Source organism: Stegastes partitus, unplaced genomic scaffold (assembly GCF_000690725.1).
Source record: "Stegastes partitus isolate 25-593 unplaced genomic scaffold, Stegastes_partitus-1.0.2 Scaffold633, whole genome shotgun sequence".
NCBI classification, from domain to species: Eukaryota; Metazoa; Chordata; class Actinopteri; family Pomacentridae; genus Stegastes; species Stegastes partitus.
The window spans coordinates 89,930-117,117 of NW_007578364.1; the positions used below are offsets into that span (position 1 = coordinate 89,930).

A 27,188-nucleotide genomic window follows, 5' to 3' on the forward strand; every position below is an offset into this window, starting at 1 on the left:
TGGTGAAATGTCGACCACTCCCTGTTTACATATTTGCTCCTGCTCAGACAGGAACAATACCAGACCTTCCCTGCTGCGCCCTTATTTAGGCTCCAATTTCACTGCAGGTAATCATTGCTGCATGAAGACGGCGATAAGCAACTCCTTCAAAGACAAATAGCCAAGTATTTTAATTCATGTAACTGTCATGTAGTTGACTTTCTTCACACACACAAAGCTTCCACCTGTACAGAAAAAAAAACAAGCTCTTCAGTCTCAGGCGTCGTGCTGCTTCGCTCGACTGCAGAGGTGACAACTTTGCTGGATTCAAATCTGACTTCTTGACTGTCGCATGTCTTTTCCCACCATCTGTGTATTGTGAAATAAAAAACTGCTTAAAAAGCAAATTCCTTAGTTAATCTAATCTTATCTATTATTGCTCTGCCCTCTGCTGGGGACTGAAAGAAAAATCTGATGTGATATAAATGTAAATATGAAGAGTTCATTTGCAAAAACAGAGAACTCCATTTTTGTAGATTTTCAGAAAACTTGTTTTTTGGTTGTTTGCTTGAGAAAATATCAATCAAACTGAAGTTGAGTGGATTTGACTCAGTAGAAATGACATGACAAAAATAGAGATAAGTTAGATTGATGTTGTCTCAGATGATCAAAAAGTGGGTTTTCTGAAGGTTTGTGAAGATGAAGTTATTTGTTTTTGCAAATGAACTCTTCACATGTACACACTAAGTTTGTTATTTCCCTGAAATATTACACATAATTTCTCACAAAACATTTTACACAACAGTAAGAAATTTAAAAATATTAAAAAATCAGTCTATGGTGAGGGTAAACAGAAAATGGCACACTGATTTCAATAAACACATTGCATAGAAAAGGAAAAACACATATTTAGCTATGTGACAGAGATAAATATAAAGAAATGCCAATGCATCTTCATGTCAGTGTTAATTTGTAGAGATCAGCATATCGAGAGGAGTATGGATCAGATGTCCTCCTCAGTGACCAGGCAGTAGAAGTCTGATCGTGCTCCGTAGTTGCGTGATCCCAGGTCCGAAACGTCGATGTCGGAGGGTTTCGGCTCGTCTGCTGCTGCGATGGGAGCAGCAGGGAGGACTGGAGCCGTACAGGCCAAAGCCTTGTACACTGGGAGCCGAAGCCCTGCAACGGGGAGAGAGAGAAGGTGAAGAATGGAAACATGCTTTTTACTCTTCTCTTGCTGCAATGATTGAGTTGTTTACAAGTGTCACCTCCACTGAATAGCAAATTAAATTCTGGTTCAGGTTATGCTGGAGGGGGAATGAACTGCTGCACTTGCTTACATATCAATCATGAGTCCTTCATAATGAAAAGCACCAAATCAAAGTCATTACACAAACCACAGTTCATTAAAGATACTACTTCAAGGAAAGATGACTTCCGAATGAAAAGAGTTTTACATCTCAAAGGTAAATTGTGTGAAACAGAACATGAACCTACATGAAAAAAAGGTGAAGATAGGACAACAGGAAGCTGCTGTTGGTTCAGTTGGTGCATGAAACACTTCAGAACTTTTTGCTTTGACTCTCGTATTTGTTTTAGCTTTTTCCTTTGCTACATTTTCCATTTATACTTTCATTAAAACTAGTTTATTATCTTCTGTGCATTGTTGCCTGGATGGACTGAAATGAGCGGTCATGTTTACGTAACTGTAATCCAGTCCTGCTCAGATACCGGCCCCTGGCTGCTGTGTTGGCTAACAGCCCGGCAGAAATGGTTTCATTTTCATTAAAAGGTGACTTCAAAGCATATTTAGTCCAGTAGGAACAAACGCAGGCCACAAGCTAATCCAAACTACTATAAGATATAAAGCTACAAACATCTTTATGTTGTAAAGAAATATTAAAAGACAAATTTGAGCATCAATTACATATTAAAAACAAGTTTGGTGCAGTAAAGGGAAGCTGTCAGTGGAAGATTTCAACTGCAGTTTTCGCTAAAATGTTTTTTTCAACAAGTAACAAGACACCTTTTTGTTCTGTTTTTCTATTTTGGGGAATATGCTTTCTCTCTTCCTTGTTGACAGTTAGATGAGACGATCGATTTCACTCTCATATCTGTCCATTAAATATGAAACAACTGCCAGCAGCTGGTTAATTTAACTGGAACAGGAGGAAAAACTAGCTGGACTCTGTCCAAAGATGATAATATCTGCCTACCAGCAACTGACATGTTGTGGTTTACTGTGAATGCGCGCCTTGGATTTTATGGAATCTCAGAAATCACTGTGATGTAGCCGTGGTCAGTGCCTCAGCTGTTAAAGAGCAGACTGTGGAGCTGCTGGGAGGCAGACTTTGGACGGAGACACCCAAGTTGTTTCTCTTGGCTAAACAAAGCCTATCTTCATTTCCTGACTGCAGCTCTGTGAGAGCGGGATCAATATAACTCCATTTGTTATTTATTGCACCGTATGCTTGCACTTTTACTTTCTTAGAACGATGAAAAATTTAGCTTTTATACTTTGTTAGGACACATTTTGCTACTTAGGTTTACCTTTTTTTGTACTGCTTAAACTTCTAAGACTTTAAATGGGAGTATCTTAAACAATTTCTCCTCAGGGATCAATAAAGTATTTCAGATTCAGATTGTAAATATACTCCTAAAAAATTATGCAAGAAAACAAACAAGAGCAAAGTCCAGATTGTCACACTGTAACTTGAACATGCCTCTAATGTTTGTTTAGTATCTTTTGATGCAGAAGATTACAAAGCTGGTAAATGAATATGTGTTATTGTGATGATGTTAAGTCCTGGTTAAAGACTAACTCTAGTTGAATCAGTGCTGCTGTAATCCCACTCCTGACTGCAACAAGAAAATTAACAAATTATGAATCAGCATTTTTTAATCGAAACAAACTAGATAAAGTACAACAGCTTAAATGCACTATTATGAAAGAGTCTATCAGGTTGAGGCTGTAATATTTTATGTTCTAATTCTCATGTGACAAAAGGTACGTATATATATATATATACACGTATATATCAACATACGTCTGACAGAGTTGACTTACACCTGTAGGTCAGAGTCCGTACACACAGGTAATAAACATGAGCATGTTTGCTTCAGTATTTGTCCAAATATTTAAACACCTGTCATTTGTATGAGGTGCTGCAACTTTAATATGTATGTCTTTACTTTGCATGTGTAAACAGTTAACCGTTTCTGCATTTATGTAAACAGTGTACCTTAACAAAGAGCACACAATGAGCTCTAACACAAGCACTGCTCATTAAAAGTGCTGCCCTCACCCAGATCTCCAGCAGGGTCAGCGTCTGAGCGGCAGTCCAGGTAGTCGGGGTCGAGGGTCAGCATGGGGTCTTTGTCGTCCTGCAGCACAGTCTGAGGGTCGCCTGCAGACTCGTTGTGGAAGACGACTCTCCGAGGCATCGCTAAAGCCAGCTCCTTCCAGAAGACTGAGGACGGAGTCTGTGGACGCACAGAAGCAGCACATTACAACAGGCTGTTAGAGTCAAAGTGTTTCTGAAGTGCAGAAGCTGTGCTTGCTTTATCATGTTCAAAAGGTATTTAAAATGCTTGACCTTTTGCACATTTTGCATTGTAGCTTTAGCTTTAAATAAATAAAGCTGCTATTTTTTTCTTTCCCTCTATGCTCAATACTCTGTAATAAAGTTACAATATGAAGAAATACGAAGCAAACTTGTTTTAAAAAATGAAATCTCTCATTCCAGTCTTTTCATGGTGCTAATTTAAATTTACATGAACCTTTAATTACATTAGAACACAGCTCTACACTGACAATTAGTCAGTCGTACTTTGTGGTTTCCAGTTTCAACCTCTGAACCACAAGCATTCTGGGTGTTTTATGGCCCTGGCACAGTTTTGCTCGCTGTGGGCTCAACTGTTTACTGCAACATAGAGTCCTGCAGAGAGAACTCAAAAAGGTATGCTGTACAGCATAATGCCAGAAATGACTGATCATTTATTTTACAAAAATGTTTTTTAAAAAGTAAAACAAAATTTGGGATCAACGTATTTTTCCCAAGAGTCGACCGGTGCTTCTAATACTGGAAAAGAAGAACAGAGACTCTACACACAGATATTTTACTAGTTATATTTCCTTCAATCACATCTTCTGTCTGCTTGTTAGAAGCACAGCCTGCAGTTCAGCCCAGTTCAACTGAAAAATCCCTCAATTTTGTCATTTGACTGATGGTCACTGTTGCACTAAGGACTGAAGATTTTTCAGTTTTTTACAGAGTGCTGCCACAATTTTAGACTTCGATTTAGTTTTCCGATGGAACTACAAGTCACAGATTATTAGTTCAGTGTCAGCTGGCAGAAAGTTAAAAAGCCAGCGATTCTTTCTGTTTTACAATTTCTGGGATCTGATAAATAATTTGGTAGCAATAACAGGTACTTTAGACCTGTTAACTAGGTTTGTCATTGACTTAGTAAGTCCGATTTGTTTTTCCTCCAAACTGCGCAAAAATAGTTTCCATTGATATAAAAATCAACATTAGCTTTAGCAGTGTTCAACCCTGACTTGAAACTGTTTAGACTATTTCGCTGACAGATTTACGACTGTAGTGTTTTTGTCGGATCTTGTCTCCCTGCTTGTAAGTGGGTGGTGCGACGTCTAAGAGCAGTGATGTCACAAACTTGAACGGACCAATCAGAAACATGCAACATTTGAATTAAAAGGTCACAACTGTCAGTCAAACCAGACGAAGCCACACCCAGACGGTGATACTGTCCAATTAAATATTAAATACCACTGCAAACTGCAACCTCAACTATAAACCTAAATTATTGCTCTCTGACGGTGTCAACAACTGAACGTCATGTCAGTAAAGGTAGAATTTATGACTCAGCTGTTGCATCAGTAGTGTTTTTTCAAATGTAACTAATAAAGTGGTCACTGAGCTCATGTATTTGTGCATTCACAATATTTATATTTTCCATGTCAATCGACTGAAATAAATCAGACACATACAATTGTTTAAGATCATTTGAAAATGAAGTCATGGGTCGTACCACAGAGTTGTGCCTCCAGGTGAGTATGGTGAGGCAGTGCTGGTGCTCACTGAGCTGCTGCTTGATCTCAGGCCTCATGCGTTTGGACTGACCCTCCAGCATGATGAGGATGGGCTGCTGACACAACTCCAACAAGTGCAGGAGGCCCTGTCTGGAAACAGCTACAGTATATCAGAACAGAGCAGAGACGCTGCAGAATATGGCAGCAACACTGACCTCAAGTGGTTCACAAGAGTTTTACTCAGTATTACACTGCATATAAAGAAGTCAGGTTGGAGCTGTGTTGTGTCCACATTTGTGTCTAAATTCAGTTGTGAGTCTGACCTGAAGTTACTGCAGCACCAGTCCTGTTCAAGGTACGCATGAGAGAGCACCACGATGAGACGGCGAGAGCGACTCATGTTCATTAGCAGCTCTGCAGAAGGTTCTGGAGACACATTATATTGTTGTTAGTGGGTTGTAAAAATTAAGATTTACATTTCAGTTGATTACACAGAATAACACATGGATGGGTGTGACAGCAGAATCTGAAAATCCTGGATTATAAAGACCAAAAGCAATAAACATAAATGACATTTAATGGATAGCAGAAGCAACACTTACAAATAAAACAGGCAAAAAGCTGCAAGCTGTTTTTATGGAAACAAATGTAGCTAATACAGCAGACTGCAGGATCTGATCTTACCTGCACCAGGTAGGATTTCGTTGTCATTGAGGTGCACCTTGTAGCCATTTTTATTCTCCAGGTGAGGTTTGAGAATAAAGTTGACAAACTTCCTGTCATAGTCATTGTTCACGTAGGAGATATAGGCATCATGTAATTTCCCATCTGAGGATGCAGAGAAACAAACATGGCAGTAATGTTATAAACACGATGGTCTGATATACATGAGCACTGCAACCTCAGGTCAGCTCAGCAGACGTCTCACCATTGAGTTCATAGTCTCCGTATTTGTTCCTGTACCACAGTTTGATGTCGAGGTGACACCTGGAGTACACAACGGCCGCTACACCCAAGAAGAGGAGGAGGATGACGGCTGCTATGACAGCAGCTGTGTGGCTGGGGCTATCTGAACAAACACACAGAAAAACATTTTTAAAAATGAGCATAAAATAGCAAAACAATACTTAAATTCAAAACTTTTAAATTCAAAATTCCTACTATTATATGTCCTGCATGTTAGTGTTAAAATGAATGTGTTTGCACGTGTGTGCTGTGTTGTTTATACTTTTGAACGGTCCCACTGAGGATTAAAATAAATTGAACTGAGCCTGATTGAAATTAAAATTAATCATCACAGTGTGTCTGTGTAACTACGAGGGGGGAAAAAAATCTGCGAATAGAAAACCTATTTTAAATGCATTCATTAATTCAGGAGCAAGTAAAATGAGTCAGAATCAATTCATGGTGTGAATCACAACAACTCTGGACTGACACATGACATGCTGTGATGGATCTCCTGCAAAACAATGCAAAACTAGACTGTGCATGGCACAAACATGCGATATACTATCTATAGCTTAGAACCTGTAAGGAAGTCAACACTCTGTGTGGAACTTTCTAAGTGTTTCCAGCACCAAATGACCCTGTTAGAAGAGCCAGTAAGACCTCTGGAAGGAGTCGAGCAAAGCCTTTCATCATTTATAGCATGCAGGTCCTTGTAAAAGCTACTGCTACACTGGGTCATATATTATTGTTTATGATGCTATACTGCCAGGATCATCCTCAGTTCATCATTTCAGGAAACCTGTTTGAAAACTTGTTTATCTCTGATGCACTCTATGTGCTTAATAGCAATTAGCACTCTGCATCTTTGCTCTGTCCTGCACTCATGCCCATTTGTATTTCGTACAGACTTCCGTTTCCTGCATTAGTTTGTTTATCATTGTTGACCGTTCACTGTGGGTTGGCTGATGATGTTCGTTTATGTTCTGTTAATACATTACCTCTGAAAAGATACCGTATTAGTTTTTACGTAAACTCATCCTGTCCAAATTTCTCTTTGATTTTTATACAGCATCTATCATGCATCGTCCTTCTTTTTCTTCTATCTGCTTTGTCAGGTATCTTTTTTATCTTCTGGTGGCTACATTTTTGACACGATGACATTACAAGAGAACATTAAAGACTCACCATGTGCCCTATTTAGTTTTACCTGAATTCTGCAGGCTGAAGTCAGTAGAAATGTTCCTCACTGAGCAGCTGTAGACCCCAAAATCCTCCAGCTCTCTGACAGTGATCACTAGCACACTATTCACCATCAGCTGTCCAGCACCAGGAGACCTTAAAACGTAGGACAGAAAACTTGATCTCACCTTTCTCTCACAAACACTATCTTGGGTGCAGTCATGTGAAAAACAACAGAAATCTGATATGTTAAAAGCATCAATTCACCATGATGATGTGTTCACTGAGTACAGTGTGTGGTTGGTGAGGGGCTGGCCATCTTTACTCCACTGCAGCGTGGTGTCACATCGATCCTCAGACGGGTCCCGAAAGAGGAGAGCAGTGCAGTTCAGCTTCACAGTGGATCCCACATTCTTCCAGAGTTTGGTCGGATTCCCACTCGGCTTAAACTCTGGAGCTTTGGAGCACTGACCCTCTGTGCAAAGACATACCACTGTTATCTGTGTTCCAGACAATAGAGGCCTTCATGTGCCTCTGCCAGGGAGCGCCTGACGCTGCTACCACAAGGCATGCTGAAACTAAATGCCTCCTTGCAGGTGCATCTGTTCAACGAGCCCCTTCAACCCCCCACACAGACTCTGAGTTTACAAATAATAGTTTACTGCGAGAGCCACACAATTACAGTATCAAGCTTGGGGTGACTTCATTACACTTACACACAGAAATAATACTTACCCTTCACTGTGAGACGCACAGTGTATGTGGCAGTGCTGTTGCCCTGCTGAGCACAGGTGTAATTTCCTTGGTCCTCCGAGCTCAAGTTGGCAAACTCCAGGTAGTTCTTCCCCTCCTGGTTGCGGAGCTGCTCACAGTCCTTCTGCCAGGTCAACTGGATCTGGGGCGAGCTCTGGGACTGAACGGGCTCCAGAGGACACTGCAGTCGATAAGGAGGCTCCTGCCGCCCCACAAACAGCAGCTGCTCCTTAAACCTGCTCTCATCCACACAAGTCTGACCTGCAATTAGAGACAGTTTGTTAACAACAATCCAGCACTTTCTGTCCCAGTTATGAGACCTCAACTCAGAGCATTTGCTGGTACTGATGCCAAACCAGAGTTTCCTCTTCCCTAATGTAGATCTGATTACCTCACTACAAGGAAATCAGTGGGTTTATTTTACTAAAGGTAACATGAGACCTTGGGCTGTTGTGGCACTAAAAACTGAATCAGCTGTCCACTGAGACTGCCCGAATGCAATTAAAATATACTGAACAAAAAATATAAATGCAGCATGTAATATTAGAATAAATTCTATTAATTCTTTTTTTACAAATTGGAAAAAAATGTTGTTGTTTTTTCCAACACACAGAATCTCTACAACAGAATAAACATCATTAAATAACCAAGTGTGCACTGTATTGATAATGACAACAGGCAAATAGAAAGTGGAGTTACAGAAGAGAAATCAGGTCAATATCAGGTCACACTTGCTGACTTCATGAAGGATTTGGTAAAGTTGGTGGACATGTTGGAGGACTGCATCACTTTCTCTAATCATCTGTGCATAAAGCTGCATTTTAAGACGGCCTTTTATAGTCACTGGTCAAAGGAATGTCTGGTTACCAGTAAGACTATCTGATCTTTGTCCTTCAGAGCCACACCTGACTATTGTGTGGACTAATTCAGTGGTTGATATTTTGTCACCAGCTGAACAGCAAAAAAAAGTTTTTGAGCACAATTAGTTAAATTTTACTCTTTTCTAACCCTTTCAAGAGAAATGAGAGTTAATCTTTTCTCTAAGTCAGAGGAGATGCTGCATTTAAAATTTTTGTCCATTAAAACTATTGTTAATGTTAATATGGCTCATACCCAAACCACTCAATAGGAGCAGTATTCTCTGAGTTATGTTAAGTATTCATATTGATGCATTGCAGAAATTCCCACCAACTGGTTTTACTTTCCTTTTAAGAAAACACTTTGATTACAGTGTGAGGATACAAACAAGTTGTAAACACTCTGTGAAGCCACAGACGACTGAGTTCAGCATTAGCTTTTGGCCAAGACTAAGTGTTTAATGGAGCATGAAGGTGAACTTGTTTACTCTTTCAGCCGGACAGACGCCCAGCAAATGGCTGCTTTGTTGACTTAAAGAAGAAAGAAAAAAGATTTTTCAGGACATATTCAGTGGAAAGCACAGAGAGAGTCTTATTCAAACAATCACACTTAACTTGATCCTTTGTCAAAGAGGAACTAAACAAATCAAACTAATGACAATGACCCTTCCTATCCTGACCTGTTTTGCAAGATATTCGGCGCATGCGCTCATTGTGACCATAAGCAAAACTAACCAATGACCAGCACAAATGCAAATGATCTCTGTGCCTGTTCCTTTTTTTTTTCTGTTAAAGCTGTCCTCAAACCCTGTCCTCACCCAGGTCCAGAGTCCGGGTCTGGCCCTGTTGCCGGGCAACAGCATGTGACAGCTACGGTGAACTTGCGCACTCTGACCACATGTGCGCTGACCTGCCATCATTATGTACAGTCTGTCTGCTTGTAGCATCCTGGAAGTCTGACTGTGACTCACACTGGACAAATATGGCAAAAAATAAACGCAGTAAACCCTTCAGCTCCCAATACATTGTTTAAAACTGGAGCTCCCAACCAACTTCAAAGCTTTCCTCTCTGAATAATAAAGTGAAATGAGTACATCCTTACCGACTGCCAGGAGACTCTGGTCCCAGAGCCCCGAACACACCAACATGAAAGCCACTAAAATCACAGCCATGAGCCGCAGCTTTCCTCTTCCTGCCTCAGGTGAGAAATGAACTGACCGAGGACGACTTGTTGACCTACATCACCAGCTTTACTGTCACTTTGCTCCAGTTTAGTTACACAGAGCCGCAGCGCTGACTGCCGACGTCAGCCTTCATCAACTGCACCTGGAAGAACCTGAAACTCTGCTCGCTATTGGCTCCCCGTGATCACGTGACGCACACACCGGCTTTTACCTGTGTTTCAGTGAAACTCGGTGGAGGAGAGATAGACAGAGAACTCAGTGAAATACACCTATAAGGAAGGAAACTAACATTTATTAACTACTTCTTTCTCATGTTCCAACAAGGGTTAAAGAGGATTTTATAAAAACTCAAGTTCCAGGTCCAACAGAGAGAATTCAATTTTTTTTAACTGTTTACTGTAACAAAAATACATTTTAAAAAAATACTAAAAAAAGAAAAAAATGGCATGTTCCAATTTTTATTTTATATATAATTTCAGTATTTTTAAGAACACGACAAAAAATTGCTAAAATTACAAAAATGTCCGAATTTGCATGTACGCTTTAAAATAACTGAATAACCATATAATTTCCAATTTTAAAAAATGACATAAAGAAAATAAAAGTACATTTGTAAATATCTTGAAATTTCACAAATATTTCCTTTTACTTAATAGATAAAATTGTTGAATTCAATTTTAATTTTGTGTGTACATTTCTAAAATAAAATGCAATTAGTGATAATTAAGAGAAAAACATATCACATATCTTGTGATAAGGTATGAATGAATCAGTAAATTCTGTCAATCAATGAATCTATCTATCTATCTATCTATCTATCTATCTATCTATCTATCTATCTAGATAGACTAGCTGTTTTTTTTCTACTTTTGGTGTTTTACTGTGTTATATCACAATCTATTTAGGGTTGTGTATAACTTTTACTTAATGACTTGTTTAATAACTGATACATTTATTTCCAAACGCATTCTAAATCTGGTAAAATAATAAAGAAGGATAGCATTCAGAAAAAAAATTCTGTAAGCTGATGCTTTCATAATAATGCAGATAGAAATATGGGTCATCTTTGATAATGTTTGTTTTTCTGTTTCTCACTTTCTAATAACTGAAGTCAGTATTAAATGGTTGCAACTAAAAATTAGGTGCCCCATTAAAGAGTTGTTTAGTGTTCAACCATACTAACCTAATCTTTAGATTCCATCTTTCGTCAAAATGATCAAACTCTTGTCTTAAGACCTTTTCCATGTTGTCAGGAATTAATTTCTCATTGAGTAGTTTTATTACAACGTTGTGTGTCTGGAAGATCCAGTTTAATACATGTACAAAGAACTGCTAAAATCTGCTTTAAAGAGCCCCCATGTGTAGCTTTGATATAACTACAGAATGCAAAATCCCCATTAAAACCTCCAAAGTCCCAAAAACATTAGATGAGGATAACATGACCTCTGAGTATTCAGTAATAGCTGCAGCCTGAAACACAACACTGATGTAGCCATTAGTGAAACACTGTCGCTCACACAAAAAATGCACGCCGCACAAAAGGCCTTTTCTCTTAACTCTGTAATTTGCAAATTTAAAATGTCATCAACAACACATTTCAGCGGACAAATTCAAGTAAAAAGACATTCATCAGGACAAAAGTTTCCTCTTTTATTCAATAATATAAAATATTATAATGCAAAACTTTCTTGCGTCTGATCTACAAAAGACATGATCAGATTCTGTCTGTAATAAAGCAACAATCATCACAGCACTTTTATCTATTTATTTTTTTACAATATAAGGCAATATGATAACACAATCAGCACTCTATTTGCAGTGGCAATATAAATTATCTGTAGGCTTTCAATAAAATACTCACATACGGCTCACAAATATAGAAATCCAACAGCAAGCTATCAGTGCATTCTTAATATAGAATAAGAATAATCTCATGAAAGACGTGGTCAGTAGTTTCAGTTACTGTACACTTGTTTTGTCCAAGAAAAATGAGTCTGTCTTCAAAGTCCATTTTATGGACGAAAATCCAGATAATCAGCACTTAACTTCTGACGGCAAACAATAAAAGAGAGCCATAGCCCTCCATCTGAACTCCTCAGAGACATGATTAATGGCCTGGAAGTTGACTCAACACTGTGTAGTCTGGACACTTTAATGCACAAGGCAACACTGGGTTTATGTTCTCAGGGTAAAATGTGTCCCGTCAAGGTGTCTGGATGGTGTCATGCTTCAAATGACCTGCAAGGAATAACAACAGGTTATTTATTTGTGATCATTTAGGCAATTAGGATCCAGTTTAACAGTTTTTAAAAAAACATACAATTAAAGTTGTGTGGAATAGGATTTTTTTTTTAAACGGACGTCTCTCAAGAAAAGTCATCTGGAAATGCTAAAGCAGTGAGGTCATTGCAGGGTGCCCATGTGAGGAGAAAAATGTGGAGTGAAACAAAAACTGGAAAGAACATTTTCACGTCACACGCTTTGATTTGACAAATGACTAATACCAGCACTCATGTGCAGCATCGCATCGAGGTAATTGTTGTTACTGAGCCATTAATAATGTTTTCAGTTCCAGCTGTGCGTCTCCTGCTCTGAACAGCACCTGCCAAAATGTTCTGTAAATCGGCTTCAGATGAAACAAATAAAGAAAACTTCTCTGATGCTGTGAAGTTTATCGGGATTAATCTTAGCTTACCTTTTTCAGAAAGCAAAACAATGTCTAAAGCAATATAGACAAACTTTTTACAGGCAGTTGTGCTAATCAAATACAACATCTTATTCAAAATACAAAAAGGCCTCTCTTTGGCTTTCTCTGGACCAGTAAAGTCTTTGTCTTTTTGGTGGTAAAACTGATACTCAGGGTAAAGCTTAACTTGATATATTTGTTTGAAAATCAGAAACTAATGAGAAATGTGCACAAAAAGATACATGAAGTTGATGAATTCAATAACTCAACATTTTTCTTCTGATGCCAATTCTAATACTAAGAACCAATCCTGTGCTCTCTCTTTTTTTAAACTAAAATATCCCTCCATGAAAATCACTGGTATATTTTTATGCAACATAAGCCATGAGTTGCAGAGGGTCTAAAAGCTGAGTCAGCAGCCTGTTGTGACTGGAAGAATCTGGTGGCAGAAACATTTAAATGTCCAATACTGTGTCTCCTGTTCATCAAATTAATTAAAGTTTCAAATGTTTCCAGAACATGCCTTGCAATTTTTCAGCTCAAAATACTGCAAAGATAGTTTCACTATAGCTATATAATTCCTGGTTTTAGTTCTGTTTAGTTCCCGTGACCCCAGTGAGGATGAAGCGGTGTATAGATAATGGATGGATGGATGGTTGTGGATTACTGTCATTTAAAGTTGTCTACTGTGCTTCAGTGTATCCTAAACTTATCACATGTTTCCATCTGTTTGTTTCACTCCTGCTGTCTGTGCTCACGTATACGTATGCCCCCCACCGCGACGCGAGCTGGTGACCTTCTTGCTGTGAGGCAACAGTGCTAACCAACTGCACCACCTTGCAGCCCAATTCACAACCAGTCTTTTTTTATTAGTTTCTAATCAGTCTTAAAGTTTCCACCATCTCTAAATGTCCCTCATCATTAGAGTTTTCACTTAATGGTAACGTTAGCCACATTAGCTGCACAACATGCTAACACTAGGATTTTCATCATATGGGACCTTTAATATTTACAGTGACATTGAAAAAGAACTGGATTTAGTGTGGATGATGGCTGACACCCAGTCCAAACAATAAGGTCAGCCATAATCTGAAACCTTTAGGAACAACTCCTATCTATTTAAACAAAATCACCAAAGGCAGCCTACATGTTGTGTCATGCTGTTGCATAACAGTTTTAAACATAATGAGCAAGACTGTACTTTGTCAGCAGCCAGCTGCATTGTTTTGTGGCCACATGGTATTCAAAACTCACCTGAGTTCCTCTTTTAGTCGTTTGAGTTTATCAAAGAGTCTGTCATTCTTCACTTGCATAGGAGCACTCGGTACAAACCAGGCTGCAATGAATTTGCATATGACGAGAACATGCTGCAAGCAGAGAGGTCAATGTTAGGAATGTAATCTTTTTTCTGTGGAAAAATGGAAAGGTTTCATTCACACATCCTCATTTAGTTTCATCCCCGCATTCAACTCTGACATGTTGAGTTTCTAAATACCACAAAGCTGGAAAGACCTTTGGGGGGTGTTGACGTTGTACTGGATGCCATAAAAATTGCTTTTCTTGCTTTGTTGACAGCTTACCTCAAAGAGGATGACAAATGCGAAGCGCACAGCTAAAATTAGCCAGAACTGTGGAGTTAGGCTATAGTCCTCATTGCTCCTGTAGTCTTTGTAGCTGTGAAAAGGAACAGACAAGATGTTTATGAATTGGTTTTTATGTGAATAACACAGTGACTCGTTGTGGGGAAAAGCTGCAGAGATGGCCTAGAAGAATGTCAACTTCTGTTGCATGAGCTTAGAAGAATAAGATAAGATAAGATAAGATAAGATATGCCTTTATTTATCTCACAGTGGAGAAATTCACATCGTTGACAATGGTAACATTGCAATACTACCAAGATAATGACAGAACATCTGTATAAACAGTTACTGACAATGAAAGCAAAACTCTCAGTGCTTTGGATTACATCCTTTGGTTTGCTATAACCTAAAAGTAAGAATCATGCAAATTGCGATAGCTGTTTAAGAAAATTATGGTAATAACAGGACAAACCTGCAGTGAGTGACATTTAAACCAGTCGAAGTGATCATCTGGTTGGATGAAAATGTATTGTTCTTGCCATCCATTCGTGCGATCGAGAGAGTGTTGTTGATGTAGCCGACCATGCAGCTAGAAAAGGAGAGGAATATATTTAAAGGGAGTGTGGCCCCAGTAATGGAAAATTGAAACACTTTCTACAGGAATGTGCATTCTCACTCAATATCTGCTACTGTCCCGTTGGCACATGGCCCATAGCGGTAACGATACACCAGACGAGGGATGAAGTCCGAGGATACACCAATGACCAGCCCGTTTGCAATGACAGCCAAGACACCAACAGCCTCCAAAATGTCGATCCACACACCTGAGGAGAAGCAACAGCGATGTCATGTAAACAACTACAAATAGCTACAGGCCTTTTTTCTGTCACACTAGCATCACAAGGAGTAAACAAATTAGGGTTCACAAGCGGGCCTCACCAATATCGTTGGTTTTCTTGGGAACCATTCTGCGCTCCAGAGTGACCATCTTAATGGCATCCAAGCGTATCTCAAAGACATTATTAATGAGGGCCAGCAGAGGAGCGAGAGGAAACGCTGCCACAAATATGGTGGTGAAGCTGAACTGGATCACTACGGAGAGAGTAAAGAAAAATGTCACTTACCAAAACTACTCCAACATTAATTTGGTGTATTTTCTGTTACGGCGTAGCAGAATACATACCCATTTCCAGAAACTCACTGAACAGGCTGAAAGAATCAACATCATTGAGGCGGTAGTTGCTGTGCCAGTCTCGAAGCTTGCAGTTGTCGCAGAGTTCAGATCCATTTTTGACCTCTGAGTCGTCTTTCAGGTAGCAGTGGGCACATTTCCTCTGCAGCTTCTGGGTTCTTCTTCTCTTTAAAAACCTGCAGAGCCAGCTGAGGAAAACAAAAGACAGATGTTTTCAGCACAGGACCAAGTTTGAAAAATTATACTGTACATTGTACATGCAGAATATTATTAAACAAACTAACTCATACTTACGGGCCAGTAAACTCAAAGACATTGCTGATGGTTTGCTTTAGCACCATTATTATAGTCATTTGGATGAACAGGTCAGTGAGACATCCACTAGGGTGGCACTGCACAGAACAGAGGCACGTGTTTACATTTAAGTTAGATATTTTGCATCGAAAATGTAAGTGACAATGCAAAAAAAACTGTTTCGCTGTCCTAAACTGGACACAGTTTGTTTGCTCACTTCCTCAAGCCTCCACTTCCCTGCAATCCGTACATAATCACCAGGATGGCCATTTATCCTGTCAGGTACATTGCAGAAAGAAGCCATGATTAGTCAGACAAGCTTCAGTAGAAGACAATAAGTCTTTTACGCCAAACGTTTTCACAAGTTCTTACCTGCCAAGAAAAAAGGCCACATAGAAGAGTGAGGAGAAATAGGTGAAGAACTGGAAGGTGAACATCTTGACAGTGAAGCTCTTCTCTGTGGTAGCAAATGATCTGGTTTTCTCTGGTAAAAACAAACAGGTTGAAATGAACTGGGAAGCGAAAATTCAACTACTCAATTCCTCTAAATTAGAAGCAAGTCTTGAACCTTCTGCTATGAGTCCATTCCATAAGGTCTATCATGAACAGTTTCTGCAGCAGTTTCCAGTGTGTGTCAGTATGCCTGCATTTCACTGTGTGGCCAATAGATGGCACAATCTCACACATTTATGGAAATGACATACTGGCATGATCATATTTATATATATTCAGTTATATACCTTACACATACATAATATATAATGTAATTTATTGTATGTTATTACCTAAATTAACATCAAACTTATCTTAAATATCCTATGTTTGGTTTTTATCAATACTAGATGTTTCGGTGGTAAAATCTAATGTTATATTTGATCATCAGTCGCAAATGGGTGAGTTTCCATGAACTCCAGTCAACTTGACATAATGGCTGTATTTGAGGCCCTAACCCATTACTCAATAAACCTTTGTCACGCAGTCAACTGAGATGTAATCAAAGGAAAAGTAAAGGTGTAATCAATTATCTTAATGATAGCTGCATTTTAATTACATGACCCAGTTCCAGAGTTGTCAGAGTTGTCCAGAGATATCAGGCAGACTAGACCCATAATCATTAACTGTTATAATTAGGCGTTTGACAATTCAAATTATTTGTTGTGAAAGATGCCAGTTAGGTTACTAAGGCGATCCCAGGCCTCAGACTATTTTTTCTTTCCTTTTATATTGCATCTAGATTATCACCTGACCTCTCATACACCTTTACAACTGTTCATATATGTTGTCCCAGTTCCAATGTCCACCGAAAGCACAGAAATCTGTTATGGAGTCAGCCTTTAAACTGTGTAATAAATCAGTGTGTTTGTGTACATTTGTTTGAAGCAGCTCTTTTTTTTGTTTGTTTGTTTTTAACAACTATTTGTGGGCCAAGAATGCATGCCAAATTTACTTATAAGCAGAGTGCAGCTGTTGAGCAGATGCCAGTATTGCTCTGAGCAATGGAGACCTTATCAAAAATGTACACTGAGGTCTGTTTGTCTGTAACACTGATTTGGGGTCACAATGGGCAACTTTAGTCTCCTTGAATGTTCCAGCATGAACCTGTTATCTGTCTGCTATCTGTGTGTGTGACCTGCCTCCTGTCTGATGACCTGCTTCTGCCTACCTATAGCTGTAATCATGACAACAGCATTTCTACAAAAAACGTAAAACTAAAAACAAAAAATGGAAAATAACAACTAAAAAAAAAACAGGTACCTATTCCACAGAGCTTCATGGCCACTATCCTGTTGACCTGCAAAGACAAACACGTGATCAGTGTGAGGGAAGATATTGCTAAAAGGAGCCAGAGACACACTTTTAGAGATATGTTCGTACTCGTGTCATGACAGTAATGATGAGGTAATGCATTACTGCCCCCAGCATCATTGCTCCGGTGTTGGAGTGGTTGCTCAGGAACTCCCACGATTCTTTAGCCAGAAACCCTGCCGCGATCACCCGGAACACCACCAAGGCATGTGTGAGGCCGATGATCACCAGTATCTGTGGAAACACAAAGACACTCACTATACTTCTGCCATTAATGACGTCTGATTGCAACACTTCATTCTAAGCCGAATGCCTTCAGCGTCATGCCTGAAACTTACACCACTTCAACCTGATACTTATTTTAGCCTGAATTCTGAAGATGTAACACAATCTCTTTAACCTCTGAACATTCACAGGACCAAGTACAGGCTGAGCAACAGTTCTTTCACTGAACTTTGATCATCATCAGCTTCAAGTTTAGTATCAAATTCCCTGCTTTTTTTTTTCCAGTTCCAGAGCAGCAACAATAGCAGCAGCAGTAGCAACACTTGTTTTTTTAGCTTTAGTTTTTGTCTACTTCGCCTTTTGCTATACTTTTACAATATGTAAATATGTGCTGCATAATGATTTCACTACAAGAATCCAACAAAAATAAACTTACAAGCTAGTAAAAAGGAAATAAAGGTCAAAGGGTTAAACACATTTAGGCAAAGACAGTAAAAAAAGACAGATGTCCCACCATCACTGTGACACAGATCAGGACCAGAGTGCTGCGCAGATAGGAGTGCCTAAACTCTTTTGGTTCACAGTTGACATTGTTCACAATTTCCAGGATCAGTTCCTCCTGTGATTGAATTTAAAAGAGGAAAAACAAAAAAATCCAGCATTAAAAATGAGCACTGTGTTAGGATTAATGAAATCTGATGTAATGTATAAGACTGATGGTACCTCCTCCTCACACCAATCAGACACTTTCCATTCGCACACGTAGGAAGCCCGATGTCTCTTCCAGAACTCCAGGAACAGTGTCGCTGTAAGAAATAAAAAGGAATTTATATGAGGTGATAAAGCATTTTCTGCAACAATATAGGCACTCAGTAATAGTAACAGTTAACAAACAAGTACATTGTGGTACTTTTTTTTTTTCTAGATGTTTTAAATTAATCTTTTACTCAAAGCTGACATGCTTTTCATTTAATGGTGATTTTCCCTATTTGACCACTATCCAGACAATTACACACAGCTGTCAGTGTCGAAACAGCTTAGACATGAACTTACAGTAAACGATGAGAGTTGCGTTTTGGGAAGTAAGAGAACTTTTGCAAGAGTGTGGGTTAGACTTTAGTTAAAAATACAAATTTGTCTGGCAGCAGAAAACTCAAGAAGCGTTCCCTCCTTCTGTGGTCTGACTGTAAACTGCTACTTTGATGGGAAACTGTATTATATAAGCTATGTAAGCCATTGTTGATTTTTTTTTTTTTAGGTTTGTTTAATCCAAAATTGTAGGGAATTATTTTATGTTTTCAAAAAGTTTTTGTGTTGGTCTTGTAGGGGGACTTCCATTCAGTTGGATGCATTCCGTCCTCCAATGATAACGTCCCTCTTTCCTTGATCCTCTCTCTTTCTGTTTCCCTTCCTGAAATACTTCCTCTCAGCAGTGGCTCCTCAAGTTAACTGTTCTCGTCCTACAGCTGTGACGACAAACTTTGCTCAAGTAAACGGTCATTGCCAAAATCCTTCTTTTCAACACACAGTATGATTTTGATATTAGAAGAGGTCTGATAACAAATTGTAAACATTTTAACATCCAAAAATATAGAAAGCACAAAATTGGCATAAGGCAGTGAAAAGCATTTATATGTTCTTATAGATGGCTGATGGACCACCCCCACGGCCAGATGGCCTGGGCTGATTAAGATGTGAGCAGCCAGGAGGAGTAGGTTCTCTCAGCGATGTGGCATCTCTTTGGCAGTGCACGTCTCAGTGACCATAAAAACTGGCACTTGGATAAAATAAATTTGAGGCAGATAAAAGATTTGTTTGTACAAGGTGTCTTGTACAGCCAAAATGTTTCGCCAAATACACAACAGTATTGGAGAGGAGCTCTGCAGCCTGATTTTCAGTTATTAAACGTGCCGTTCGCATGAGTTTAAATGACTGTGAAGCATGACTATGATAAATCACACAAATCTATCTCAAATGTGGATCTGAGTGTTAACAAGCTCACCCCACACTGCCATGAACATCGCAAACAGCACTGTGCCGTTATTGTCAAACAGCAGGCTCACCTGTAGAGAGAAAAGAGCAGCAGTGAGCACCACCAGCACCAGATCACTCAGCTATTTAACAGCAAACACACTCATGTACCTTGGCGTATGTGCAGGTGTCTGAAAGCCGCCACACTTTGCAACCCTTGTCACAAAGTGGACACATGACTGTGTCCGCCTCACAAACCTCCTTTCTGTAAGACAGTAGGAGGAGTTATTACAAAGGAGATGCTCTGTTGTCACGGATGCTGTCAGAAACTTGTGGAAAAACTTACATGAGTGGTGAGCTGCTGAAGAAAGAAAGGCCATAGAGGAAGACAACGATCCCTATGAGAGCAGGCGGGATGAGGAGATACGTGTACCAGCCCAGCCACAGGTAGTACAAGGCCACCTTCTCCCCAAAGTAGTTCCTGGTGCAAGGAGTTGAAATCAGAGGTTTACATAAACTGTATAAAAACACACAATCTTTTTTTTTCCTCACTGTATCACATTAAGTCAGAGTAAACTTTTCCTGTTTTAGGTCAGTTAGGATTACCAGAATTATTTCTATTTGCTAAATGCCAGAATAATGAGAGAATAGAAAAGAATTTCTTATTACTTTCTTCAAAGTCAGAAGTTTACATACATTTCCTTAGTATCTGGTAGCATTGCCTTTAAACTGTATGACTTGGGTCAAACATTTTCGGTTTCCTTCCACAAGCTTCTCACAATAGTTTGCTGAATTTTGGCCCATTCCTCCTGACAGAACTGGTGGAACTGAGTCAGGTCTGTTGGCCTCCTTGCTCACACACGTCTATTTAGCTTTGCCCATACATTTTCTACAGGACTGAGATCAGGGCTCTGTGATGGCCACTCCAAAACATTGACTTTGTTGTCCTGAAGCCACTTTGTAATTAATCTGGCAGCATGCTTAGAGTCATTGTGCATTTGGAAGACCCATTTGCCCCCAAGCTTTAACTTCCTGGCTGATATCTTGAGATGTTGCTTCAATATTTCCACACAATGTTCTTTCCTCATGATGCATCTATTTTGTGAAGTGCACCAGTCCCTCCTGCAGCAAAACACCCCCACAACATGATGCTGCCACCCCCGTACTTCACAGTTGGGATGGTGTTCTCAGACTTGCAAGCTTCCCCCTTTTTCCTCCAAATGTAACGATGGTCATTATGGCCAAACAGTTCAGTTTTAGTTTCATCAGACCACAGGACATGTCTCCAAAAATGAAGGTCTTTGTCCCTGTGTGCATTTGTAAATTGTAATCTGTTTTTTTTATGTTGCTTTTGGAGTAATGTCTTCTTCCTCTCTGAGTATACTTTCAGTCCATGTCGGTACAGCACTGGTTTCACTGTGGATAATGACTCTCTCTGACCAGCTTCAGCAGCATCTTCACAAAGGTCTTTTGCTTGTGTTCTGGGGTTGATACGCACATTTCACACCAGAACACTTCATCTCTGGGACACAGAACCCGTCTCCTTCCTCAGCGGTATGATGGCTGGACATTCCCATGGTGTTTATACTTGCGTATAATTGTTTGAACAGATAAACGTGGAACCTTCAGGCATCTGTAAATTGTACCCAAGGATGAACCAGACTTGTGGAAGTCCACCATTCTCTTCCTGATATCTTGGCTGATTTCTTTAGATTTTCTCATGTTATCACAAGAGGAAGCAGAGTGTTTGAGGTGTGGCTTAAAACACATCCACAGGTGTGCCTCCAATTAACTCAAATCTTAACTTATTAACTACTAATTAACCTATCAAAAGCTTTAAAATCCATGACATCATCATTTGGGCTTTCCCAAATAGTTTGAAGGTATAGTAATCTAAGTGTATGTAAACGTCTGACTTTGAAGAAAGAAATAAAAAATTCTCCCTCTCATTATTCTGGCATTTAGCAAATATAAATAATTCTGGTAATCCTGACTGACCTAAAACAGGAAATGCTTAGACTGATTTAATGTCAGACAGTGGGGGAAAAAAAGCTTTATGTCTCTTTATACAGCGTATGTAAACTTCTGGTTTCAACTGTACTTGGTAAGACAGAGAGCACAATGGAATTCAGAGGGAGAGCTAGGCATTTATCATTCCCGTATAAAAATCATAACTACTGCAAAATGTCTTTCTAATAGCAAAACGGATTTACTTTACTGCATATATGAGGGTTGATCAAAAAGTTCCACAACTGTGCATGTTACATGAGATCATAGTGAACATGTGTGAGCACTACCAGTCATAGGGTGTGATGTCACATTACACCGTGCCAACACATGTTTTTGTCACCACTCTTAGGTGTGCATTTGTGATTGCTTCAAGGTATTTAAACTGGAGCTAAGAGCAAACATTATGTGTGAGTCAGCAGCCTGGATGATCCAACCCTCACGTGGAGGATCATCACTGGAGATGAGAGGTGGGTCTGCAGCTACCACCGAGAGAAGAAATTGCAGTTTTACAGTTAAGCATCAGCAGTCTCCAAAACCAGACAAGGCACGTCAGGAGCACCAGGTAATGCTCACTGTTTTCTTCAACATGCATGTGGTCGTGCACCAGGAATAAGTCCCTCAGGGTCAAACTGCGATGGCACAGTTATACCTTAGCAACTTGACATGTCTGAGGGAGAACATTCAAATGATCCGAACTGTAGAACGAACGTATGTAATGTATGTGGGTGCACCAATGACCTGTGTGCCTGGTCAAGGCCTGGCGATCACAACCGGATTTTTGGCAAACAACACAATACAATTGTCACTCCACAACTGGCTTTCTCACTTGATTTTGCTCTCTGTGACTCATTCCTCTTCCTGAAAATGAAATTCAAGGGAAAGGGTTGCATTTTAACACAATTTACGGGAATCAGTGCTCATCACAGATGGTGCTTTACATATTAAAAAAACGAGTGTGACACAAGTTGCTGAAGCACAGCAGTTGCTGCTCACACATGTTGCACATACACAGTCCTGCAACTTTTTGATCAACCCTCACATGTACTTTATGTATGAGCTTTACACTACAAATAATATATATATCACACAACTGATTGAATGAACACAATACAACATGTAGTAGGTCCTCCACTTCAAACATTTGGGAAATATTTCTATTTGACATTCATGTTCCCCAGATGACAAATGCTACTGACTTTACTTTGATGATCTCTTTACTTTTCATCAAGTCTTAGTGATTTATGACCAAATACCTGCTAAACTAGCGATGTTCCCATCAGCCCCAGCTTTTGTTTGTGTTTACTGTGAGAAAGCGTCAGCAAAACACACTGAACTACACAACTGTGATCTTGCTAAACCTCAGCATGTCACTAGTGAGCATACCAGCTGACATTAGCATTTAGCTTTAAGTGTTGCCACGCAGCGAAGCCTCAATTACCTGCTAAAGTGGCTGTAGACTCTTGAGGTATAGAGTCTTGTTTTCATCTGCATGTGTTCTGACCTAGTGGCATTTAAAACAACTGCACTGGAAATGCACGGCAGCAAGTGCTGGAGCGATTGTGAAAAAGCTGCATCTTATCACAGTGATCTGCATGAATGACTGAATATGAGCTACAATAAAGGTATAAAATATTTATCTTTGATTATATCTCTGCAGCCTTATTCACAATTATGCAATATAGATGATGCACTCGCTCGATTCATTCTGTATATTTTTTGCATTGTGTTCTCAGTATACTAAACACCTGCATTAAGTACTGGACAGAATTTGAAATAGTGAATCCAAACTGCATCATGTTGGTGACATGTGTGCCGTTGTCTTGTTTTCACAACAATAGCGCTGCCATAGCTGCAACTGTATAAAAAGCAGAATAATGAATAGGTTGTTGTGTTGCAGTCCAAACCTGACAGCAGTTATGGGTTGCCCTTGGAGACAGGCTGTCCATCGTGCCCAGCTCTCCTTCAGCTCTCTCTGTTTCTTTTTCTGAAAGCCCAAGCACACAAAATCAAAAGAAATTACCGACATGAATAGGAGCTTTGTTCAAACTGGTTAACGCAACATACAGTTAGACTGAGAACAGAAGCATACAGTTCAAATACATCATCTGCTGGCTTTTTTTTTTTTAAAACAGATTTTGCTGTTTGCTTTACACCATTAAGAGAATGAAAAATCAATGCTGCCTCCCATTATAATAGCAATCAGTCACATTTAAATAACAGGGACACTTCAGTTAATTGTATGAGGCTGTAAGCAAACACGTACATGATTACATGTTCACATATGTATCAGCGTAAGCTCTCACACATGCCCACTTACTCCCATCATTGGATGACTCATTGCATTAATATGACCCGCACAGCTGCTATTTGAACAAATACTTCGTTGGCACCAGTGTATTGTTGTGGGAGACTGAAGCCAAGTTTCACTTCATGGTAGTGGAAGCATTTTAGAAAAGAAAACACTTAACAACGTGAAAAGCATTTATCAGTTAACACTAGCATTGCTATCTTTAGTGCAAGAATGTGTGGGAAAAAAAAACAATGGCAGATACTGATTTATCTGATCGTTCATATTTGACCGAAAGAAATGAGTGATACTGTCTCCCACAAGGACGACTTAGGTCACGTCCACTGTTATCACTCAAACAGTTTCTGAAGAAAAGTTTATAAAAAGCTTTGGTGCAGATTAATTGTACTTCCAGCTCCTGTCCAAACTCTGCTTATCATAACATCCGATGTGACAATATCATACCCACAAAGGATATTATACCCATGTACAGGTACAAGGACAAGGGTTTTTACCTCATGTAAGCAGAACCTTGCTTCAAACACCCTCATCTTCATGAGATCCCGTAGACCCTCTGTGAAGATGAACAGGTAACAGGATTAAAAACTAGACGCTCGATTAAATAAGAAGGATCTAGATTTTAAATGATTCTTTCTCACCTCCAGTGCGGATAGGGGTGTGATTTAAGATGAAGTGGACAATCCTTATCCTGAAACAAGCACAAGTATCACTTGTAGTTTGTGCTGGAAAACTGTAATGAATTCTGGATCCTTTGAAATTGTTCTCAACATTTTTGTTTACAGATAACTGGCATGAGAACAACAACCACAGATTCTTTAAATAGCGTCAGTGATTGTTTAAAATGCCAAAAATAGCAGCGGTGACATAGTTTACCTCGTACTGAGAGGAACAATGTTCTGATCGGAGCTCCAGTTACAGGCGTCAGACACTTTGAGCAGATACCTGTACTTCTCAAATATTTCTTTAGGGGCTTGAATCCCATAGAAGACGAGGTCGTCATCTATGATTTTCTGAAGGGGGTTAAATTCAGACAAGAATGAATGAATGAGCCGTGTGACGGGGCACTTTGTTTATTACTGGAGACTTACTGTGACTTTGAAGTTCTTTTTTTTCAGCTCATCGATGTATTCGATTTGCTTCTTGAAAGCTGTTCTCTCCTGGTCGTCGATTGTTTTTGCGACCAGGACATAGTCATATGATAGTGGAGTGTGCTGCGTGACAAAAAAAAAAGCCCAAAGTCAGACTTCCAGATGCGGTATGGGTCAGGCGTTTCGGTGACCTATGAACTAATTCTTAAATGATCTTACCACTGGAGGAAGTGATGCCTGTTCATTGCCGTTCTCTCTCACGACTCCCATGAACTCCAGCAGTTCAATACTGGGCTTCACCACAAAAACAGTAAAAAAAAAAATGTTACAAGGCGATTATCACCCACACAGATGTAACTAACAAACAAACAATAAAACACATGGCTTTAAAATGAAATGGAAAGTGTGTGATAATGATTTTATTTTAGGGGATAATTATCCTTCACGAGCCCACTGATATGTGATAATATGCTGAAAGGTCATCACCTACTGTACTAAACAATCCCGTCTAACTATAACCTGGGGGTGTGTCTGCGAATGCCACAGCGCTGAGAAAAACCCGAGGTGATCCTGACTCACCAGAGGAGGACTGAATCTAAGCTGACTGAGCTGCATGGTATGCAAATACGCTCTCACCATCATGCCAATCTGTGCTATTCACTCACAGAGCAGTTCTAATACCAAAACAGTGAAGGTGTGGCACACCTGAAAATGCAGCATTATGACACCAGTCATCCCATTCAAACTTCAACACAGATTAAAGCATTATTCATATGTGGCAAGGTTTGTGTAATCTGTTTTCTAGAAGCTCAGAGCTGTTGAGGCTGACAAGTGACATGAGCTGGAGGGTGTTTTTTAATATACAATAGCAGGCCTTTTGGTAGGAGCTGTCAAAGTGCTACAGCTCCTTTCTGTGTCGGTGTAATCACAGCATTAGTGTGTGTGTGTGGATCAGATCACCTACCTGCCTCCTGTGGACGGGCATGATGAGTGAGCTGAATGCAGCAGCAGCAGCAGCAGCAGCAGCAGCAGAGACTTCCCGGATCACCAGAAGGCTCCAGATCCTCTCAGTCAGCTCAGCGACACGAACAGGTAGAAACCAACATGAGGCTCCTCAGCAGGCGGCAGGCAACTTCCGTATCTCCTCCAGGAACAATGTGGTGTTGTTTGCAGGCGCAGGTATGTGGAAGCGACTCTACCTGTTGCTGATGTCACAACATTTATCTTTTACAGCCGCCACCTTCTTTCTCTCTCTCCCTCTCTCTCTGTCTCTCTTTCTCTTTCGCTCTTCTCCCGATCAGTCAGTCAGCAAATCAGCAGAAAGCCACAGTGTGAGAAACACAATCAGCAGCTGATCAACACAGACTGAATATGTCGATGTGACTTGTCAGGTGCGATGGAATGGCATGTTTTTTTTGTTTCCTCCTCCTTGGAGATGTAACGTGACACTGATCCGCCGCTAGATGGCAGCAAACGCGCTGACTTCAAGCAGAAGCCTCTGACTTGGCTGCAGTTGAATCATCCCACACATACTGACTGTGACATTTATTAAAAAGCAAGAAATTACAGTTTGACAGCAGCTCCAGGTCCGTATAATGTAGAGACTGAGCAGGTTCACTACCAGCCAAATATCAGGGTTAACTAGTGTGTTAAAACCATTAAGACCAATATGTTCTTTTCAAATATTTGGAATTTGAACATCAATATATTAGTATGTGGAGTGAATATTTGGAAAATGGGATGCTTTCCTAAAATTTGTCTTCTGGAACAATTTACATAATCACTCCAATGACTCTGCTCCCAACCTGATATAATCCTACGGACAAGTATAGAAGAAAAAATTAAATCCAAAAATAATCAAATATGGTTCTGATGATTCCATGATTACGTGTCAAACACTTTTTCACAGGCCCTACTGGCAAATTTCTAGTTTGATATTTTAAAAAAACTGAGAAATTAAAGATGATCAGTAAGGTCAACATTTTGATGTCTTCAAATAACCATACAATGAAAATACTTATGAACCATTGAAAAGAATTTAGTTTTCTATGACATTCTGTTGTTTGTTTGTTTGT

At 39.6% G+C, this 27,188-nt stretch overlaps 2 protein-coding genes across 2 annotated transcripts; both read right to left on the reverse strand.

Annotated features, from left to right (window-relative positions):
• Window positions 1-667: 667 nt before the first annotated feature.
• sigirr (single immunoglobulin and toll-interleukin 1 receptor (TIR) domain) lies at window positions 668-10,037 on the reverse strand. Its single transcript, XM_008289699.1, has 10 exons — window positions 9,872-10,037; window positions 7,895-8,173; window positions 7,427-7,634; window positions 7,188-7,315; window positions 5,961-6,101; window positions 5,717-5,860; window positions 5,356-5,458; window positions 5,032-5,182; window positions 3,285-3,462; window positions 668-1,158 (listed from the first exon to the last, which is right to left on the reverse strand). Exons 1-10 carry the CDS (start codon window positions 9,939-9,941, stop codon window positions 983-985), a joined length of 1,578 nt encoding a protein of 525 aa, XP_008287921.1. The 5' UTR covers window positions 9,942-10,037; the 3' UTR covers window positions 668-982.
• A 1,545-nt stretch (window positions 10,038-11,582) lies between these two features.
• Window positions 11,583-26,413, reverse strand: LOC103363096 (anoctamin-9). Its single transcript, XM_008289700.1, has 24 exons — window positions 26,078-26,413; window positions 25,333-25,407; window positions 25,114-25,236; window positions 24,899-25,035; window positions 24,664-24,713; window positions 24,520-24,578; window positions 23,622-23,701; window positions 20,054-20,188; window positions 19,879-19,972; window positions 19,739-19,799; window positions 18,460-18,542; window positions 18,251-18,355; window positions 17,581-17,745; window positions 17,461-17,497; window positions 16,078-16,189; window positions 15,923-15,980; window positions 15,706-15,803; window positions 15,403-15,599; window positions 15,159-15,311; window positions 14,896-15,043; window positions 14,692-14,808; window positions 14,220-14,313; window positions 13,894-14,006; window positions 11,583-12,191 (listed from the first exon to the last, which is right to left on the reverse strand). Exons 1-24 carry the CDS (start codon window positions 26,096-26,098, stop codon window positions 12,176-12,178), a joined length of 2,331 nt encoding a protein of 776 aa, XP_008287922.1. The 5' UTR covers window positions 26,099-26,413; the 3' UTR covers window positions 11,583-12,175.
• Between the last annotated feature and the right edge of the window lie 775 nt (window positions 26,414-27,188).